This window comes from Struthio camelus, chromosome 14 (assembly GCF_040807025.1).
Source record: "Struthio camelus isolate bStrCam1 chromosome 14, bStrCam1.hap1, whole genome shotgun sequence".
Classification (NCBI taxonomy): domain Eukaryota; kingdom Metazoa; phylum Chordata; class Aves; order Struthioniformes; family Struthionidae; genus Struthio; species Struthio camelus.
In genome coordinates, this window is record NC_090955.1 from 15,733,030 (window position 1) to 15,755,172 (window position 22,143).

The 22,143-nt window shown below is 39.0% G+C and overlaps 1 protein-coding gene across 20 annotated transcripts in view; it reads left to right on the top strand.

Annotated features, from left to right (window-relative positions):
- The first annotated feature begins 2,121 nt into the window (after positions 1-2,121).
- Positions 2,122-22,143, top strand: part of TASOR (transcription activation suppressor) — a 45,170-nt gene continuing 25,148 nt past the window's right edge. For 9 of the 20 annotated variants that reach the window (XR_011134560.1, XR_011134563.1, XR_011134559.1 and 6 more), the window contains exons 1-14: positions 2,122-4,663; positions 12,158-12,303; positions 13,477-13,569; positions 14,497-14,569; positions 15,051-15,142; positions 15,492-15,650; positions 16,723-16,850; positions 17,478-17,509; positions 18,218-18,323; positions 18,775-18,878; positions 18,985-19,088; positions 19,351-19,423; positions 19,569-19,643; positions 21,168-21,884. Coding sequence is in view for 14 of the 20 variants with exons in the window: in XM_009688211.2 (XP_009686506.2) it covers positions 4,273-4,663; positions 12,158-12,303; positions 13,477-13,569; positions 14,497-14,569; positions 15,051-15,142; positions 15,492-15,650; positions 16,723-16,850; positions 17,478-17,509; positions 18,218-18,323; positions 18,775-18,878; positions 18,985-19,088; positions 19,351-19,423; positions 19,569-19,643; positions 21,168-21,884 (2,293 nt within the window). In the remaining 6 variants the exon portion in view is untranslated. The remainder of the gene's footprint in view (positions 4,664-12,157; positions 12,304-13,476; positions 13,570-14,496; positions 14,570-15,050; positions 15,143-15,491; positions 15,651-16,722; positions 16,851-17,477; positions 17,510-18,217; positions 18,324-18,774; positions 18,879-18,984; positions 19,089-19,350; positions 19,424-19,568; positions 19,644-21,167; positions 21,885-22,143) is intronic. The other 11 variants (XM_068907548.1, XM_068907543.1, XM_068907549.1 and 8 more) reach the window with 2 other exon arrangements.

Sequence of the window (22,143 nt, forward strand, 5' to 3'; positions counted from 1 at the left end):
GCATTTTCCATATTAAATGACTACTGTCATTTATCCTCTCCCTTCTACGCAAAAACACTCAATTTTCCCAGTCTTTCATAGAATGATTTATTTTTGTGCAGCACAAAAGAATCATTAGATATGTTCATGGAAGTTAAAGCAAAGAAAAGGGAAGTACATAGAAAATGAGAATGAGGACACTAAGCTCTGTAGTATTATTGCTCGCTTCTGAGTGCAGGCAACCCAGATATAATCATATCCTAACTCTGATCAATTGAACTTCACAGTTTTCACAGTGAAGATATGCATACCCTGGGGAGGAAGTGATTTTAACAGCTTTGCCGGTTTAGACTTAATAAAACAGATCGACACGTTTGGAGATGTAAAAATGGATCATCACAGATTTGATCCTAGTTAATGCTAGATTGGTATTTCTTTTTCTTGTTTTTTTTCCCCTTGTAGATGGAAAATCTATTTGAAATGGGTAAAATGCAGCAGAACTATCTGATAATGTATTGACTCATCCGTAATGCGCTCTTTGCCACCACTGAATATTCCAGAGCTAGGACATCAAATTCTCAGGGAGATAGTCTAATTATCCATAGAGGAAGACCCACCAATGCAGTGTGCTTTACCTCCAGATAATTGACTACATTTCTGTAATTAGGTAAATGGTGTTATATTTCTGTAATTTATGTAAATTATAGAAACTAATCATCCTATTTAAACTTGGCTGGCTCCTGAAAGACTCCTAAGAAGGAACTAGTAACTATTAGTTTAACTTCTTGTAACACCCTGGAGGATACCATAACACCAGACCATTTGTATGTTGGGAAGTTACTTACATTTTCTGACTTGTAAGTAATCTAAAGAGAGAGAAATAAAAAGGCTAGGTAAGAGTATTTATTCCTTTACTAGAGAAGAACTCTTTGCATTTAGGCTTTGTAGCTTTTGAGATGGCAGTATGAATAGCCTCAGTTTTCAGGATTTAACTTGATTGGTATAAATGACTAAGGAATATATGCATTTATTCAACCACTACAGAACTAGTAGGCTTTTAACAAAGAAAATCTGTGAACTTTTAATGTTTAGCTAGCCATTTGTAAAACTGTACATTAGGAATTCATATCTCCTAGGCAGTGAAAGAATAGGTTATTGTCAGCAGACAGTTTTCAATTTAGTGCAGTCCTCGGAGCTGCCAAAAAAAGGTCTTTCCTGTCTTTGGTAAATACCAAGCGCACAGGAGGTTTGAAAGAATTTTTCTTAGACTAGATTGTTTGCAATTTCTCTAACTAAAATTATAGATATGTGATTTCACATCCATGAATTACTTTGCCAATTTAGGGAAATACTGGACTGAGCGTGCACAGTAGATTCTATGATGATGAGTAGAGAGGCTGTAACACTTAGCTCCCTCCTGCCATAGCAAGAAGCTAATTGACCTGCTTAGCTATGAAGTGCTAGGCACTATGGGTTTTTTAAATTAAACAATTAATCATTTTACTGCTCTGTCATGATCTTCGTGACAAATATGTTTACAGAACGTAAATCCATGGTTTCAGGTCATGTCTTTCAAAGTGCAGGTCTCCCTTTTCTGATACGGTTAAAATGCATTACTGCTGAAAGGTGCATATCAATAATATCCAGCAAAAACAAAAACACCCCCCGCTTCCCCCCCACCCCCCAAAACGTAGGAAACCTTATCTTGTTGGTATTATAAAGGCAATTATGCAAAATTAGTTAAACAAGATCGGAACCTGGGCAAAACCCCCGTTTAACACCACTGCTACTGTAAAAAAGGCAATTATACTCTATCTGCCTTAGAGGATCAGTACTTCAAGTTTTTCCTTTATCAAGGATGGCCTAGGCAACAGCGTTGCACCCAGTCTACCTGATTTACTCACTGAACAGTTTGTTCCCATATTTACTAAAGTTCCAAAACAAACCTTGAAAGTAGGTATCGCATCATATGCTAGCAAGATATTCTTTTGTGAAATAACAGGATTCAGCTGTTCTGACTGTGGAAGCAGATTTGCCTAATAAATATTCTGTTAATGAGTAAGACCACTGAATAAATTGTATATTTAAAATAGGGTAAAGACTGTATATTGTAAATTGTATATTTAAAATAGGGTAAATGCTCTATTTGGATGTCTATTTTAGAATGTGATGCTGTCTCTTACCGTGTTTTTTTCTGCTCCCCGTCAATAATTACAGCAACTCACTCACCTGTGTTGGGTTTCAGGTATTAGTATTCACACCTGTCTACACCCTCCTTCTACCAGAAGTTACAAGCCTTGCACAGGAGGGGTAGCAGAAGTGAATATATGTTAACCTTATGATTCAGTACTGGCCTCTAATACAGGTGTAGGATGGACAGCTGCAGGTGGCAATGTCTTAAACTAGTGCAGATGAATCCAACAGACCTCATCTGTCAGAGCTCTAGTAGTGCAATATCTTGCAAAGTCCAGAAATACAGAATTACTGGGGGAGGCGGGCGGCTTTGTAGGTAAACAAAGCTTTTCTTACAACAGCTTCACATTGTAGCTCTGTCACTGAGTGAAAAAAATGTGTTGCATGTGACTACCCCAGCACTTCCTCTTGGTTTTCTGCTTAGCAGCTCAACTGGAAGACTAGTTTCTGAGTTAGCTTTAATAGCACCAAAACCATTTACAGTATTTGATTTCACCGCATTTGAAAAAGTGGTACATTAATATTGGATTATGTTGCCTTGAATTAATCTGTACTCCTTTATCCTGCTGATGAGACGTTGTAGTTCAGTTTGATTTTTTTTTTTTAAAAAAGCTCAAATAGTTGGTGACTTGCATGCGCAGTTTTTTATTGTTGAAGCTTGCTGGCAATTTGTAGCTTTACAAGCATGGGACAGAAGCAGCTGTTGTCACTAAAGTGTTCTTATTATAAAAGAATCTCTCTTGCAGGGGCTTGTACATATACTGGATGAAACATATAAAAGAGGATTAAGTTTCTGTGAAGTTTCAGAAACTGCTAAACACATGCAAGTCTTTGCAGTAACACATTTCCTACGCAGTTTCAGGTACTGCCAAAGAAGTGCAGCAAGTATACTATTTGCATTTTTCACTGATTGAAGATTGTATCTTACACTGTTTTTGTTGCAAGGAACAAATCATTGCTGCTTTAATAGGAGTTATTCCAAAGATAAAACACATAGTCCAAGGGCAGAAGTGTGACAGTGTTTGTATCACCTCTCTCCAATCAGTAAGGTATAAATGATGGTCCCATGTTTGATAAAGAACAAAATTAAGATGCCAAAATATTACCACGAAAAATATAGCATTTGGTGCTGCTCTAATTAGCATTAGTCTATCAAAGAACTTTACGTAAAGTGTACTAGTAGGACTGTTGCTTGTCCTACATGATTAATACTTTTCCTTTTTTTTAATTTTTCAAATGGAAAATTGTGAAGGGCTTCAGTTCTGAAGTGACGGCCGTGTGGCAAGACTGAGGCGCACCTCGACCTGGACAAAGCGGGTGCTGGGTTTGTTGGCTGCTACAGCCTCTAGCAATTAACTCCAACGGCTGAAGGGCAGACCGAAGAACCTCGACAGCCCCCCTCCTCGCTCAACTGCTGGCACCGGGGCGCTGGAAGACGTTTTGTCAAACGTCTCGAAAATAAGAACAGCTTTAAACGCGCGAGGAAGAAGTCGGAGCGGGCCTTCATAACGCAGTGCACTGCCTTTTTTTTGTCCTCGGAGGTTTTTTGACGGCTTGGTAAGTAGCGAGGCCGCCGTCAGGCCGCGCCAGGAGCTGGGTCGCTCTCCCCGCGATGCGGCTGGCGAAGCGCTCCCGGCGGAGGCAGCGGCGACCCCCGCGCCGCCCTCCTCGACCGTTAACGGCTCTCCGGGACCGGCGTTCCCGCCCGCGGTGCGGGGGAACCCCTCTCACCCGCCGGCCGGCCCCACAGCAGCAGCGCGGCGGTGGCAGCCCCGGCTGCACAGCTCACGACGAGCCGACGCACCCCGCGCAGCGCCCGCGGAGACGAGCCGCCCCGGTGCCCTCCGCCCTCTCCTTTATTTATAACTTGCGCCACGGAGCGATTGGCTGAGCGGGGCTGCGCTCGAGCCCCGCCCTCTTTGTGGTTGCGCTGCCGCCATGTTAGAGAACGGGGAGAGGGAGGGGGCTGCCATAAAGCGAGCGGACGGAGGGGGAGCAATAGCGGCAGCGGGCGGTGCATGGAGGTGGGGAAGGGGCAGCTTAGTGGGGGAGGAAGAGCAGGCGCAGGCTGTCGCGCTTACTTCTCGGCGATAGGAGTCAATGGCGGATGTCGTGATCCCCAGTGGCGGCGAGATGGAGCCGGAGCAGCATCAGCGGACGGAGAAGAGCAGCAGCGCAGGCCTCCTGGGTGTGGAGAGCGATAGAGCCGCTGAGGACACCACACAAAATGGCGGACGCTCTGAGAGCAGTAGCGCTGGGGAGGCGCTGCTGGTGGCTGCTGTTGCTGCAGAGGACAAGGTCCCCCCAAACCTCAGCATCACTAGCAGCAGCCAGCGCAGGAGCAGCATCTCAACGGCACATGAACAACAACAACAACAGCAGCAGCCGCCCAGCGATGTGTTGGGGGGGCCTCCCCCTCTCCCTAAGCCCCCAGAAGACCTGCCTGTTAGGAGGAACTTTCAGATCCCCAGGAAGAGCAGAGAAAAGAAAGGTTGTTCCTTCCCTTTCCCTCCTCTCTCTCCCTCACTCCCCTCTTCATCTTATTCATTAGGCAGGCTCTTTATGCACCTCACACAACTGCATGCAAAATCCTGCGGGTGTGGAGGAGGCTGTGGCATGGCTCGGACTAGTGAGGCTGCTGGGGATGAGATTTTTAGCGTCAGAGAGGCTTTTACATTCTTTCCTCTCCCCACCCTTTCCTTTTTGTGTTTTTTTATTATTACTATTTTTACACAAGGAGGAAAAAAAAAAAAACCCCGAGAACTTGGCTTGAATTTCAGACCGTTGCTTTAAAAAGACGGAAAAGCTGGATGCGACCAGGGTGGGCTTGAGAGTGTTGATCCTTGCTCCGCTTCTGGAGACGCAGTCGGATATGGAGAAGATGGTTCTCTGGGACGCACATGCGGACACGCTGAGAAGATGATTCGCTTTTCTCTTCCGCCGTCCCCCTCTGTAGGGGGGGGGGGGTGTATTCCTGTTTAGGGTAGACTGGCAAACATTAAGTAGAGTTTCGCTTCAGGGATATGCAGAAGACAGTTATTTCTTACCTAGTGAAAGTTCATCACTTGCAGGGAAGAAACGAGCATCCCACGTGCCTCGTGTTGGAAGCGTTCCTCTTACAAGCATCTTGGGGTGTATATGTTGCTTTTCAAGTCACTCTTCCTCTAAAAGCTTGTGGTATCTCTTGCTTTCTGTGAGACACCATTGGCTTCTGCTTATCTTTTATTTTGTTAAGTGGCCTTGAAGTCATGTCTTGCCCCCTCCCTGAAACTTACCTCAGTTCTTGACGTTTTGCAACTTGGGGTCAGTAACTTGGTGTCTAATCATCACCAAAAAAATCTGCTTGCATAGGCTTCTAGTTCTTCAGAGAAGAGTATAAAATGTAACTTCTTGAAGTGTTTTCCTCTGTAAGGAAGAGATGAAGGTAGGTTTATTTCATTATCCAGCCTTTCTCCTTCCCTCCTTCCACCTTTGGCAGTAATTTTTCCTTTTCTCCTTTTCTTCCCCTCTTCCCCTCCCCCATGCCCCAAGGGAGGATAGCAATTTGGCAGAAGTTCATTGTGAAAAGCGCTAGGTTGATTTGGAGGAAAAAAAAATTATAGCCTCTTGCAATTCATCTGATGAAAAATATCTGGATAAAACATGGTGTCTCTTGCGCTTCCGTATCTCTAAGCCAAATGTGATTACTTCTGAATTCCTTTAAGTATAACTCAGAAATGCTTAGTGCTTAACTGCAGACATTAGAAGTTCCTGTCTAGCACTTGGTTCCAATGCGAATGAAAATCTGTGAAGTACCATTTTAGATCATCTATCTAGTTCATCATTTGCTTATGCAGAACCATCTTGTACAGCGTGTAAAAAGTTTCAGAATGTGTATAGTTGAGGCATTAGACATCTATTTCTTCTAGGGTAGAAGGGGGAACTGTTCTTACCCTACTTCTAAAGCCTCTTGCAGATGTCAAGGTTATTTGACCCATTCTTTCTCTTTTCGATTTACAGAAAGCTTCTTAGACACTTCTCTTGAATCGTACTTGTCGCTTAAACTTTCCAAAATTCTCAGAACGAATCTTTCTCCATTTTTGTCATCAGTGTTTGTAGGCTTGTAACAGCTAACACTTTCTCTATTGGTGTTACCGTGCGATACCGTAGTACAAAGCACTGAGAGAGAGCTCGTTATAGGCTAGACTAGCAAAAGCGGGCTAGGGTAAAAACTGCCATCATGATCTTTGAGGAGAACTAAAGTGCTATTGGAATTGGTGTTTGAGAAATGATATAATTAATTCTGGAACTAATCTAAAAACCAGTCTATTAGCAGTACGTTGCTAGTCTTACACTTTAGTGGCATACAGTCAGATTTAGCACCAATTTTCAAATACATCTTGTTAAATAAGAAGTTTTACCATATCTGCCCCTGTCAAAAGAGGTTGCTTGGCCAGGTTCTAAATTTCGGCATGAAGCAATGCACATGGAAGCATCCTCTGTTCTTCTGGAATTAATGTTTTGTTTTTCAAACCTCCATTTTACTCCTTGACATACCATCTCAAGAGGTACTTGCTGTCTTGATTGTGGAAGACTGTTCTGTCATTTACAAACTATAAAAAATGCTCAAGAGGAAATTACTTGGTTATCAATGGTTTTTTCTTTCTTTCTTTCTTTCTTTCTTTTTTTTTCTCCCCCCCCCCTTTTTTTTTTTTTAAAGTACCAGAATGTGTCTCGGGAACAAGTTTTGACTGTGAAGAAATTAAGAATGAAATCTGCAAAACAGAAATGAGGAGGAAAAATCCCAGAAAACACGGGGATTTAGCTGTTTATTCAGCCTTTCTGGAGTTAGTCTCCAGCTAGAGTTGGAGATAAATGAGGGACTGAAAGTCCATAGAAAGTGGAGAAATGCACCTTTTGAAGAAACATACTTTTAAAAAACTAACTCTGGTTGGTTGTCAGGAAGAATCTTTATTTTCACTTCCTGTTTTTTTGCTAGTGGAACATTTCTGGAAACCTCTTTGTAAAGAAGGTTGCCCCGAGGTTTTTCTTTTTGTGTGTATAGGCATTTGTTTTCCTACTGAAAAGCAAACTCTTGAAAGTTCTTATTTTCTTGATACATGCAGTTTAGGAGCAGGGCAGACCATAGTCTCTTGGGTTGCTTTTATGGTGGTGCTATAGCTAGTGGTCATAGCCTCTTCTAGTTTGATCATCACATCTTCTCAGGTGCCAGATCGGCTTGGCACTTCAAATATGGCTTTTTTTTTTTTTTTTAACAGGATGAGGGGAAAATAACTCTTCAGGAACGTGATCTTCATACCAAAAAGCAATTTGAAAAACGTGCTCAAATAGCCCCTATTGACTTACGGGATTGCTTGTTAAGGTTGGACACTTGTTTCTGTAGTTTCCTGAATTAGCAAGTGCTGTTTCTTAGGCTAAGTGAAAAAAGGTCTTGCTTTTGTCCACGAAAGTCTCAGCAGTACTTGCTTGGAGGTCTAGAGCGTCTCTTTTCTACTACTAATTTGGTAATTTATTGTGCTTTATCTCTTTGCTTCTCATTTGTCTTCTGTATTTTTGATAAGGTTGCCTATCCACTAGTTACTCTTTCTGCCCGAGGATTTGGTGAAGCAGTCTTTGAACTGGGTAACTATTTAAAACTTGTGAGCGTAAAAACATCCTAGGCTGAATAAGTCATATAAATAACTACAGCACTATGCTTCCTAAACACTGCAGATTCTTGATCTTGGTCTTAAAAAATGAAGACTTCAAGGAAGTTGTATTTCTCAGACTTTGTGTAGCAGAAGTGCTTGTTTTTGAAGAACACTGACATTCTGCTGACTTACAATAAAACGGAAGAAACAATTTGCTTATATTCACTTAAAGGTCAGTCCAGGATTCCTGAAAGAGAATGTCACTGTCTTCCCTCTTCTTCACATTCTGGCTTAGAAACAGAAGAACTAGCCAGCTGAGAAGAAACAAAATACCTTGCTAACTCCAGGTTTGGTATTCTCAAGTTGAAGCATCAAGCAACCCTGAATTAGAAACGTTACAACCTCTAGGGAGTTACCTGTGTCCAAACATGCAGTCTAATGGTGGTCCCTAGACTAGGTTAGCTAAACCTGGTTTCACTTAAAAAAAGAGGAAAAAAAAAAAAAGTGGGTCGAAATGAAACAAATTTTTTTTTTCTTCTGCTGAACAAGCTGTCGAAAACCATAATCATTTACTTCTATGTGTTGTAAGGATCCTACAAATTGATTATTGCATAAATATATGTTTACACAGGCTGGTAAAGGAGCAGGAGGCCGATGCCAAGTGTGTAGGTAGTGAGCCTAAAAAAATGTATATGCACACGCTCCCAGTCTTTGAAGTGATTTGAGACTAGAATAACCCTGATGACATCATCACTGGATATGAACATAGGATTTTATGACTGCTATAGATCACCTGGTTTACAGATTTTCATTTTTTTCTATATCCTTCTGTAAGTGAAGTACAAACCCTTACATAGTGACTGGGACCTTTTTGAAAATAGCTGTCCTTTAGCTTTTCTGTCAGTGCTTAGACAAGTTGGGAAGTACTGCCTTGATATTTACGGCTGTAGGTAATGTTTCAGTAACGTTAAAGAGGGTGTTAAAGTAATGTTAAATATATTTAATACTGATAGGCCCTTAAAAGCCGGGAAGTCTGCAGTGCCTAAAATTCTGGGAGAACTGGGAAAGTGGATTTGATCCTATCGTGAAGTATGTGATTAGTGCGTTAGAGGAGTCTTGCTTGGAGGAGGAAAAACTTCAGCTAATTATCTTTGACTGCTGTATATGGTGGATTATTTGAAATTCAGACCTCTTCAAGTGGCTTAATTTTTGTTATTCCATTATAACTCTGTCCAGTTGTCAACAGATTTTCCTCTCTCCATCCGTCCTCTAGCAACTAAGAAATACAATGCAATAGACTTAAAATTAGCAGCCTGCCCTTGAACAGGAAATGCATTTGAAGTTTTTTCTACTAATGAGGATGTCTTTTATTTAAGTCCATCAACAGTGTTGTTACTGTTTTTCTTCGTTGAGGTGTTTCATCTGGGTTGGTGGGTGCTGTCTCGTTCTCAAACCAAGGGTAGCTTGTCTGCCTCTACTATATATGAAAAGGTGTCAGTCAGTAGGTTTTGGAAATACAATTTGGTGTTCATAATTGCTGCTCAGACCGTAGGGATTATACTTTCAACAGATTTCATTCATGTTCCTCCCTTTTGCGTGTGTGTGTATGCCAGTGGACAACATCTGACCATCAGGCCAATCGCTTAATCTGGCTACCTGCATGGATTAGTTTATCTGTGCAATTCCCATTCTTCACTTTGTATTCAATGGACAGCACAAATCAGAGGGGAAACTTACTGTAACGTTTTTGGGTTGTCAGGTATTTTCTTAACAAAAGGTGTATGTGAGGTCTTGTTCTTGGACTGCTTTGATAAATCAGATGGAATCAGTTTTGTTTTGTTTTTTTAATATTATACATGTCCCCTGTGCCCAGGTCCTTTAGAATGCTTTGGCTTTGATCTGTCTTATGCAAAGATAGCAGCAGCTCTTCTTTTAGCTTCACTAGTGTCTCTAGTAAACTTACATTAGATAATGTATAAATGCAGTGAAGCAGAAGAAAGTATATTCTTGAATAATAAGTAACAAAAGCAGTAAAACTCATTTGCAGGCCTCTGCTAAGAAACTGAGGAATGAACGCAAGAAAAATCCCATCTGTCATTGTCAGAAATTTAGTTATTTTATTACCCCTGTTGGCTTTCAGAGCTCTCGTTTACTGCGTTCCGTAATTGAAAGGATTAGGTGGAGCCCTTCCATTAGGTGGAGCTAATTATTGTATAGTAGTTTATATAGGTTCTTCGCAGTGGAAGAACAGGGAGCCTCGCTGTGTTCTGGTATGTCTATCTCTGCTCGCTCTTCAGAACTTTACACAAAGCAAGAAATACTTGAACAGCGATGGGAATGTAGTTGACAATATTTGAATGGATGACATGATCTCAGGCCATGTAATAACATGCCTCTTCCTAGAAGAGAGTCTAGGAAGTAGGCAAGACATTATCTATGGTTTTGCGGTCAGTCTTTCTAGTTAGTCCTGTAGAGTTTTCGACCTACCTGGACTCCACCATAGGGAATAGGCTAGAATAGATGGATTATGTATTTTTAGGAGGAAGGAAGGAAAGGAGGGGGCACAGTCATCTCCTTTAAGGAAACAAGGAATTTGGACAAACAGCTGGCATTGGTAAACTTCTGGCTTAACTAATCCTTTCAGTCAGAAGAGGACGTGGCAGTAAGGGAAACTGCCATTACAGCGCTAGGGTTTAATAACTCCTTGTCAGAAAGATCTGACTAGATGTTTGGAGAAAGGGATGGGACTGGATGGAACAGGAGATGCTTTTCCAGTGTGCATATTTCAATATTGGGCCTCTTTTGTGTTTTACTGGAAATGTTTCTCTCTTTGATACAAGTGCATTCAATTTTAATAGTGCTAGATTTAGAATTTTTTTCACTTCCAATTATCTTTTACTCCCAAGTTGTTGTCAGCCTTTCCAAGAATGAAGGTATTGCTACTGAAAGGGAAGCTATATAGATCTTAATCGCTTTTGTAACCTTCCACTCTTTTAAAATTGCTTGTTCAGTGTTGCTGGTGTTGGAATTGCTGTTTTATTTTGATTAACAGAACTGGTATTATATCATAAAGTACGTGCATAAATGCATCTCTTACTAGATATGCATAAATACGTTCAGTTTTTATTTAGAACATTTTGTTTTATATTGAGGCTAATTCAGTTAATATTTCCTGCTAAAATGAGGAATAGATTGCAATCTAAATTGGTTAAATCTTGTTTAATGAAATTGGAGATGCATTGTGAAGATGTAATTCAATTTAATTGACTATTGGAATGACAGTAAATTGTCTTCTATGTGAGGCTAGTACTGTTGTAGTTCAGTCTTAACTGTTACAACTTCTTGAGGTTTTGGGTGGGGGTAGTTTGGGTTTATTTTTGTAGAGGGCCATAGGCCTTCCTTCAAAAAGAGCAGAAGCAGACCCCGAAGTATCTGGTGGGAATATTTACTGTCTGAAGATTCTAAACGCCAGAAAGGTACTGATCTTTTCCTGAGCATTTTAGAAGTTGCTCTGGGGAAAAAAACAAGTTTCATGCTAACTTTTGGTTCCCTCAGGAGTGTTATTTCTCTAGGCATTACCCTCAAAATGTGCTCCGATTGTTTGCTGGCCCACTCTCTGATTTGTCTTTCTAGTCGTTTTGTCCCTCTTAGTACCCAAATACAAATGAAATATGGGGAAGAGAGAACAGCGCTGTGCCAACTTAGGCAGAAATTTGCCCCAAAGGTAGATCTATGTAATAACAGATAAAGGGCCTTCCTTTTAAAACAGTTATCGTAACGGGTAAGATCATAAAGCTGAAATGTAGGCAGTGTGTTTTATAATAAAAAGAGCTTATTGGACTTCTTGTTTTAAGATGGTATTGAACTTGTCCATGTTTAGCCTAATTACCATAAGCAAACAAACAAAAGCTCTTAATGGCTCTAAAGAGAGGCTAAGCTACAAAACTGTTGTTGAGGTTTTTAATGGAACAATTTGTTCCTCGTTTTTAATTTAAAGAGCTAATTATTTTAATTAAAGTTATTAAAATTTAATTAAAGTGATTTATAACACATATGAGTTGCCTTCAAAGGGTAAATTCACAGTTATTGAGTACTTCTCCTGTAAACTTGAAAGGGCTAGCTGTTCAGAAGTAACATTGAAAAGAAATAAAACGTTTTTTTTTGTTTTTTAATGCTGCTTTAACTTCAGCTTCCTAGCCTGAATTCCACAAAATGGTTAATACAGCACAAGGCTCCTAGAATGACTCAGGAACCATTTGTCTTTATGCATGAACTGTGGATGAACTAGAAAACTTGTCTGGAAATTTTTCAGTTGTGCATTGGTGCTTATTGTCTGTCGTCTTCTCCTTTTATAGCACTCTTTCAGCCGGTAGCTATGGGCTCTCGAGAATTTGAAGAGATTGTGAAAATTCTGCATTCATCCTACCTGGAACCAAGTTCAGTGGCCAATTTTAATTACAAGAGAGCCAGCCTAGTTCATAGTGAGCTGTTGGAAAAAGAAGTGAGTATATTTATGACCCTTTATGAATAAGGTATAAGTCAGATCATTTTTATTTCTTTTTCTGACTCTACCCAGAGTATTTTTCTAGTTATATGCTTGATATTTAGTTGTAAAACCACATCCAAGAACATGTAAGTTCTTTTTTTTTTTTCAGGCAAGTCTTATTACTGCCTTATTACTGTCTTATATCTGTCTTAATAGACAGATATTCAGAACAAGAAAGATTAAAAGAAAACGTTTATTAGGGACCTGTTGACTGTGCTTTTTTTTGTTTTCAAAAATTGAGCTTTTTGTCTCTTCTTAATGTTTACGTTCTATATTTAACGACATGTAGAAGAGGTTATGGTGTCATGTTCGAAAGGCCTAATGCATCCTGTGAAGTGTTTTGTGTGACACTGAGCTACTGCCGCTTTAATTTTGTCGTTTTCCAAGAAGCACTACCTAAATAAGCTAGTTCCTTGAAAACCAGTAAGTCGAGCAGTATGGTTAGCTTTAAAGCAGAAGCACTTCTGCTGTACATATCTGGTATCTTTTAAACAAATCCAGCCTTGACTTTCATACCTGTAGAACAGCTTATTTCATCAGTTTTCAGCCCCAATACCACAAAATTTCAAGGATGGGGTTACAGAATGTATGATTGGTTTGCTGAAATTTTTGATATAAGAACTGAGGCGTCCCCGTCCCCCCGGGGCTATACCTTTAACGATGCATGGTTATAGCTCATGGTTATATTGTAGCTGATGAAGACCACCTCTGTAGCAGTGAGATGCAACTGCACAACTACGTGCACTGTGTAAGAGATGATGATCTCTCTTAAAAAGAGAATAAGGCTTGTTTCCAGAATGAGGTTGAAAGGTGACATGGAAGGCATTGAGCTGATGCTTCTTCTTGATAGGCATGCTACAAAGATAACATTTAAACATCACTGCACAACTTGGCATGGAAAGTATATCTTTCTGAAGAAAATACCTTGGCAGATTAGACCAGTGATATTTCTCCTGTGTATAAAATCTTGAAAATTGAATTTTAATATACAATTATGTCATTCAAGTTACCTGTTGTATATCTTTCTGTACCTGGTTCTGCCCATTAGATGGGGCCTTCAAACAGTGATACTGAGACTTAAATGAGATAGCAGTAATCTGTTTGCCTAAGAACTTACTCTGATAATAGTTCACAGAAAAACGCAGAGAGCTGAAATTTGATGGTCGCCTAGAAAAAGAGCTTTCTGAAACCTATGCATTTCTGATGGTTGATCGACCTCAGGTAAGAAAACAAAATTCCATATAAAATGCTTTTTGAAATTTTAATTACAGAGGTGTTTTCTCAAGCCACATGTTTTTATTGATACGTTTATTATTAATCTTAAAGTTATATCTTCAAAATTCAGCACCGATACATGTAGAAAGATGAGAAGGAAGAATGCTACCATGTCACAGTTTAAAACCTTTATTCTTTATAATTTTAAGGTATCCCCTTTACACATCTCTGCAAAATTGTCCTCTCTGCTTTAGGGTCCGATTTATAGATGAAAGTGTTTTTTTGTTTGGTTGGTTGTTTTTTTTTTTTTTTGAGAGGAGTCAAGAAGAGGATACCTTAAAGAGAACTACTTAAAGCTACTTTTAGCATGAAAATAACCGTAGTTCACTTCCTGCTTTCTTGTGTATGCCCGGGAGAGCTATATATTAGGCAAGAAATGCAACTTAGTGTATAGACAAGATGGTATGGAGGGCCATTTTTAGTGGATTTGCATGCCCCGGTATGCGTTTGTCTTACAAAACCTTCCTTAATATTAGGAAAGGTATCATATCTTTTGGGTGTGTTCTTTAATTGAAAAAATGGAAAGTGATGGAAAGGGGGGTTCTGTGCTTTCTCTGTCATTGCAGAGACAGGATTTCAGCAGGTTCACTTCCATTTTGTTTATTTAAAAACAAATAACGCTCATAAAGTATGCTGGAGGTCTAGGAAAGTTTGGTGCTAGATACGGTTAAGACTGCGTAACTGCTTTATGTTGGGTGTTTGTGACTCGCACAGTTTAACAGTTTATATGGCAGTTTAGACTAGACTTAGCTCTAGGTGATTTTATTTTTTTTTAAGTTCAATTAGAATTCTGTAATAATATTTCTTACTGTTGTGTTCATATTCTGGCTTTCCAGATAGATGTGCTTGAAAAGTAATATGTCTTCTCTGCAGGTCCAAAGCATATGTGAAAAGGGGCTGCAGGTGGGCCACTCCAAAATAACAATTCTTGGCAGCCCTTCCATGGGTAACTATCTTCTGGTTGTATGCATTGACATTGTTCATTGTAGCTTGGCAGATAACGTGGTGCAGTTGTATAAAATTTCTGTCCATTTTGTAGCACTTATGTTGTACAGAGGAGCATCAGCTGTTAAAAGAATTGAGAACAGTGTATGTGTAACTGTTGGGTAGGGCCTGTTCACTTGGTCACAAAACTTTTAGCAGTGCGGCTGTGTTCCTTGCAAACAGAGTTAGAGTGTCCATATTATGCTGTGATATTTCACATGGACATAAAAATTAGGGTTGGTGCAAGTAAACATTTTTTCTGATGTCTTTAAATGGTGAGTTGTGAACGTGCCCTTATACCTTTCCTTGATCGTATTACTAAAAAAACTTTTTATCTTCATTGACTGGAAGAAACAGAGCGTTAGTCCCTTGTAGTGCTTCTTGCACTTTTGAAACAACATTTGAACTTTCAGCATAACGTCTTGTTTCTATACTCCTCTCAGGCGTATATATCTCCAGGTATGCTGATTTATTGCAAGCTAATCCACTAGAAGCTGGAGCAACTGGAGATGTGATTATTTTTAAAATAATAAAGGTAAATTTATCTCACTTATTCTTGAAAGACTGTATAGCTTATTGATATAATAAAGGTGTTTTTAACCTTACTTATTACCTCCATTCATCCACGTATCTGCTTATAGAGAATCCAAAAACCGAGCAGGTTTAAAATCCTATGTTGACCTTGAGTTTAAGTGAAGAACAGTAGATTTTTAAAAAGAGCAAAAACTACACCTTTTCTTTGCAAGTATGAAGAGAATGTACTTTCATAAATGACTTTTTATGACTCGTTTTCTTTTGCTTGCTCTTACTTTCTCTTGCACTTGAAGCAGTTTGCCAGTCTTCAGGCAGAAGCTGACATTTACACTTCTTGTGTTTTATTACAGGGAAAAATGAAAAGCATATATGACCACATGGGTGTGAAAGCAATGGAATCAACAGTAAAGAGTGCATTAGATCCAACCCCAAAGCATGAATGTCATGTTTCAAAAAATGCAAATAAAGTAACCTCCTTGTTGGCTTATCGAGCGTATGAACTTACTCAGGTAGAGGAAAGCTGAGCATGCATTAACTTATATAAGAACTTTAAAAACAGATGTTCTGAACTGCTTAATTCCCTAAAGATTTAACCAACGCTGAATGTGTCCTGTAAAGCTCTGGGCTGGTGTATGTTGAGCAATAGCCCACGGCTATTGCCCACAATAGCCTGTATTAGAAATTACAGAACAAGATGACAGCCTCTCCTATTTCCCTTGTATATACCTACTCCCTTTTGGACCTGACGGAGATCCCCTTCAGATTAGGGAGCAGGTGGGAATAGGAAACGGGTAGACAATGTACATGGGACTGGAATATAGATTTGGCTGGGGAGAAGGCTAGTATATGAAGTTTGAAGTGCAGAAGTAGAACTAGCTAGTGGGCATTAAATGAGACTTCTGAAAGGGAAAACATCGGCTAGGAAAGAATAGTATTCTTGTTTGTTTGTTTGTTTGTTTGTTTTTTCCTCCCTGAATTCTCAGCTTTGGAAATGGTGAGGGAGAAGAAAATAGAATTCTGAATCTGTCCATTCCTTTACTTGTTCCGTCACTGTTCAGTGCTTGTCTGTACCTTCTGCTGTTGCAGTCAGATTAGTCCATTAGCTCCATAGATTTCAGACTACTTATTATAGAGCATTCTGTTTAATAAAACAGTTTCCATTGACTTCTATAAATCAGAGCTGGTGCCAAAGCAGATGTCTAGGAAATTAATGCGTGGGTTTTTAATTTCTTGTCGCAGCGCTTGCCTTAGTTAACGTTTTTCTTTCACACAAGAGCTTAGCGACTGAAGAAGGGATGGAATCCAAAACTCACAACGTTATTCAGTTGCCTCCATGACCAAAACCTTTTTTTGATTGTATGTCCTTTTTATATCTTTCAGTTAATATTTGGCATAATGTGTTTCAAAATATTAATCTGTTTCACTTTGTTTACTCAAATAGTTAATTTATGAGGTAGATTTTGTAAGCTAGTCCTGTGGAACAAAGAGCACGCCTTTCAGGGAAGGGGGGTCATGGACTTTTAGAATATTTGCAGTGTTACCAGATTTCTAATTTAACATTATATTCACATCTTTTTTTAGTACTATTTTTATGAATATGGTTTTGACGAGATAAGACGAAGACCGAGACATGTTTGTCCTTATGCTGTTGTTTCATTTACTTACAAAGACGAAATAGTGCAAGTACCGAAATTCTTGCCCCCATCAAGGTAAGCTGGGAAGTGAATTTTGGAAAGAGGGCATTCATCAGAATGATGAAGAAGAATTAATAACTCTAGATAATGACTTAGAATTGATTTGGATGAACAGCTCTGAAATGCACAGATATGTCACGAGGGCCTGGTGTAATAAGTATTTGTAGCTCAAAGCAAGAGGTGCAGCTGGCCCCTCTTGCAGGAAGTATTTCTGCTGCTCTTCTCATCTAGCTGTTTTTTTGCTCAATAGAGGAAATTTTCAGACATAAAAATGTTCACAGGAGTATCTTGGTTCGTGGTCTAAAAAATGTTTCAAGTACTTTGTCACTGGACTCTTTGCTGGTATTTTCATACTGGCTGAGTAAGAGAGTATCTAAATAAGCAGCTAATTAGGGATGTAATGGTATCTATACTGATATGAGGACATCGAAATAAGAGGACTCCACTACTCTATGTAGTGCTGAAAACAACTGTACAAGATACCTGAAATCAGGCAAGTTGCTGCACCAGTGGTAGCTTGAGGTTAGCATGTTATTGGTGTGTCTGTTTTGGTAGACTGATAAAGCACCCTTAATGTAATAGTTCATAGACAGAAGGTTCTGTCTCAAGTTAGTCATTCTGTTTGTTTTTTCTTTTTGTTAGATCAAACAGCTTCAACACAGATAGAAGTACAGGTAAGAATAAATTGAATTGTATGATTTTTATAATATAGGCAAGGAATATATTAGACACCCTTTCCCATGTAGTTTCATTTGCATTTAACCGGGATCATTGCTTAGTTAAGTCTATCTAAATTTTATACTGTACCGTACTCATTACAGGGATGTCTTCTTGATGTCAAAGCACCTAACGGACCCCTTGAGGTTTATCTTCTGTTAGCAGGGAACAACTGAACGATATCAGAAGTTGTGTGGTTTTTTTTTTTTTTCTTCCTCTTCTACTTATAGCATAGTAAGAAGTTACCTTCTGTTCCTGATTCTGTTGTTCAGAGGCACTTCAAATGATATGATCTTTTGTTCACCTTTTCTTTTGACCCTCATTCAAACAAAATACTCACATGTATGAAAGTAGTTGACAGTAGAGGGGAGGAAAGAGGATGTCATTCCACAAGCGTTGGCCATAGGGACATGTTTATATAGACAGGTACAGGTCACTTACCAGCCTCCTTTACTTTGTTCAGAGCAGTGTAAAGGAAGATAGAATAGCAAAAATTCTTTCTGTTACCTTTTAACTTAATATTTAACATGCTGTTATCTACAAAACTGTGTTATTTCCTCAAAACTGCTTTTGAAGATTGGGCAGCCTATTTTTTACCGTTTCCTTCCAGTCTCTCCTAACAAGTAGTTCACTTAGTCTTTCTTTCTGTCTCCATCTTAATTTAGATAAAACTAACTATACATTATGGAGGGGACAGCTTTGGAATAAAGGGAAACTTTTGTGCCATGTTTCTTTGAAGTCAGCAGCACGTCCTCTCCTTCCGTGCAAGCTGTGAGTATTACTGTTTAAAGGATAACATTTTAAAACTCTCTTTATTCGAGACTGGTGAATTTTGGAGATAACGTATTTAGTTGAAAGGCTGGCATGTACATTGACTAGGGTGTGTGTTTGCTTTTTTTAAGTTTCAGGCTAGACTCAAGTCATTTAGGAGTGTCCAAAAATTGCTTTAGTTTGTGCGCGCAACCCTTTGTCAACCCCGGTCTCTGTTTTTTGTTTGTTTGCTCAATTTTTCAATTTTTCTTTCTCTCTTTTAAATTACATGCATCCTTGCAGGTATAAACACCCCTGGCTCACAGGATAGCCCAAGGAATTGATTTTTAAGAGTGTACATTTGATGATTCTTACTTGATCAATGAGGGTAGGACTATGGAAAAAAGAGTGTTTTGTTTTGTTTTGTTTTTCCCCCCCCCCCTCCTTCCTCCCCCTCAACCTTTGTCTCCAGTCCTGAGAAGCTTGATATTGAGAAAGTTGTGAGCATTGATCAGCTGAAGAAAAAAATTTCACCAGCATTGTTCTATAAAGAAACTTACCTAGGAGCAAAAGAAGGTAAAGAGTTCTAGCTTTATATTTTTTAATTTAGAAAAGTTTTAAGAATTTCTGAATTTCAGTTGTGTGTGTTTGTTTTTTCTTTTTCTCCCTCTCATTGTATCAGTGTTGAAGAACGGAATGCATTGTAGCCTTTATGAAGTTGTGGAAAAGTCTCATTCTGGTAGTCACTTGGAGGGTTTACTTCAAAAGCTAGAGAAAGAGAAACTTGTGAGTGGAACAGATTTGACTATTCCTTTTTCAGAATAATTTTGCTAATTAGTAATTAAGTCATACTGAAAGAATATCCAGGATCTTGCCAGGATTCCTTAGCTGGCATATTCTAGAGTGTTGTATCATTGCACTACTTTGCCAGTGATGGAATTCAGCCTAGGGAGAATAAGAATACTGCTAGTGAGCAACTGTCTTGATCTTTGATTGTTTGAGACTGTATTTTATTTTTTTTATTTATTTATTTTACTTATAAACACAGGTTCTTGTTAAACCACTTCTGGACAGAGGATTTCTTTTTCTTCTTTCTCCTTGGCAAATGACATCACCTTATGGTATGCACACTCATCTTTTTTGTTTTGGGTTTTTTTCTTTTTTCAGGGTTTTAGGTTTTTGAGTACTAGATTGCCTTTTGAAATGCAGGGGGCTTCTCATTCCTAACTGTGTTTTTTTTTTTTTTTTTTTTTTTTAATGTGCTAGAGCACCAAACTGGACGTGCCCGCATGCTACATGCACTGTTTTTATTTCCAGAACCTAGAGGTGTAATGAGCTCAAGTAAGTTCACTTACTGCTGAGAGTGTTGTGTACAGGCTCGTTTTAATCTAGCTTATGTTCTACTGAGGTCTCTGTCTGTAATGGTATAACCTGTTGGTATGAACTAGGAAAAACGGAGTTTGAGTTGGTTATGGTCATGGGAGTAGTGTCCAAAAAGTGTTTCTTCACAGACATCTTTACCACATGAGGTACTTGCTGTTAATTCATTCATATTTAAAAAACTAAAACTCTTGTTAATTTCTTGAGGGTGGTTTGCCTGTGTGTGTGTGTGTGTGTGTCTTTTATTTCTTTATTTTTTTTAATTTTTGTTATCCTAGTAGAACTGAGCATTAGTGTTCCAACAGCTCTATGTGTTAGGAATATCATTGCACTTCATAAGTATGAGGGGTTTTTTTTGTGTGTTTTTAAACAATCAGAGCTCTAAGGACTAATTTGACTTTGGGTTAGTTTGTTTGGTTTGCATTGAGATACGCACCAGCCACTGAGTAACGAGCGCCAAAAAAATCTTGATACAACACGTAACGACAGATGACTGAAATGACTTGGCTTTAGCAGAATTTAGGCGTTTCTGGATGAGACTTTAATCTTCTTACAGTTGAAATTTGTAATGAGCAGTGCTAGAGGCAGAATACACTCCTTTTTTAGTTTGCTGTGAAATAGTTAGAAGCATTATAGTCAAAAACTAGCACTTTTTATTAGACGTTTCACTCTTACAAAGAATTTGGGCTGCTGTGGTCTTACTTCTTCCCCGAAGTCTTGGCTGCTTCCTGGATTCTTACCTCATTCTGTATTTCTCCTTACTTTTTAAATTTGAATGGGGAAGGGTGTCGGTCTGTGGTGGGGGTGGGGAAAAGTACTATGAACGAAAATGAGATAACTGGAGCTTTCTTGAGCTGCTGTTTCAAGGATGCGGTGAGAGGATCTAACAGTTGCCAACAGTGGAACTCCTTGGCCACGTGCTCCTGTTACTTACTTTGTGCTGGGTCTCTGGTGCTTGTGGCAGCTCTTGGATTTGTTGAGTTGTATTGGTTTGCAAAGAAGTGAAAAAGCAATATAGTTTTCTGCTGGGTTACTAAGCTGAATCTCCTTATAGAAAGGTCCAGTGAGTTTAGAAGTGGCACAACGGATGGGGCAGGACTGCATGGGAAGGGGCTGTGCTTCCCCATTTCTTGCAGTGAGCTGTTAAACAGCCTATCCTTTAGTAAACCTTAGTAAGCCTTCAAAGTGACCTCCTTTTAGAATGCCCAGTGAAGTGATTTAAATTGGAAATTATGTGTGTATCTAGGATACAGCTTACTATGAAAAAGTTGAAATTAGACACTTCTTCATATATATGCATAAGTTGGCTCTTATGTAGGCTTTTAGCTGATTACTTCACAAAAAATTCTTTTCCTGGCTTGGGTTATCTTTTCACGGTCCTTCCAAACTGTGTTTCATCAAATATTTGTAATATTTGTTAACTAGACATTATTTATAGCTTTATGATTTGATTTTAATCACAAGTTAACTTTTCTCCTGTGGCAGTGCAGAAAAATGTTCCATTTGGAGCACAGAAAAATTCAGCTACCATGGCGTTACAGGAAAATCAGGAGATCGTTCCGGAATTCACAAAGTTTATTCAGTCTCTACACTTTGCTTTAATCCAGTCTCGTAAGGACACTACTGCAGATTTCAATACTATTGTGGAAAAGTATATAAATGAATACTTGAAAAGATGCTATAGTGGCTCTGGAAAATATAGAGAATTTGTATTATATCCCTACGAATCACGGTTGGATGACAAAAAATTTCTTTATTCTGCTCCCAAAAATAAATCTCATATTGACAGCTCCCTGCAAAACTATATTTTTGGTTGTGAGGCATATCAACTACCTGTTTCAAGAGCTAAGGAACTGATGGAGGGAAATCAGAAACTTCAGCAGTTCAGTCCCATCTCAGATTATGAAGCCGCAGATGACGACTCTGATTTTGCAAATACAAAAACTGGGAAAAGAATTGGTTCAAAATGTGAAGCTCCTGCTGCCAAGCGAAAAGCTCCTCATCCAGGAGATTATGATCCTGACAGACTCAAAGAGCTTATTAACTTAATCCAGTGTAGGAAAAAAAATGTAGGTGGAGAGTCTGATCCTGAAGACCTTAGAAATAAAAGTGGTGTGAAACGGAAGCTAGAAAAACAGTCTGAAAATTTGCGCAAACACTTCAAAATGAGCGACTCTTCAGAGAACAGTTGTCACTATGAAGGTAAGAAACCCTTTGTTTGGGTCCTCTTTAATATTATAATTAAAAGCGCATTAAAATTTAACCTTTTATAAATTATTTAATTTTTTGTTCACTATGGGTATTTTAATGCGTGATTGCTTCATTTAAACATTGGCCCGAGATTTATCAGTAGAGATCTGGTTTATATCTTTGCGTAGGTTGTTTTGTTCTGGAAGACAAATTAACAGCCGTTGTCATGGAAGCTGCTTTTGCCCCATCTCTTTGGGAAAAAGACTGACTT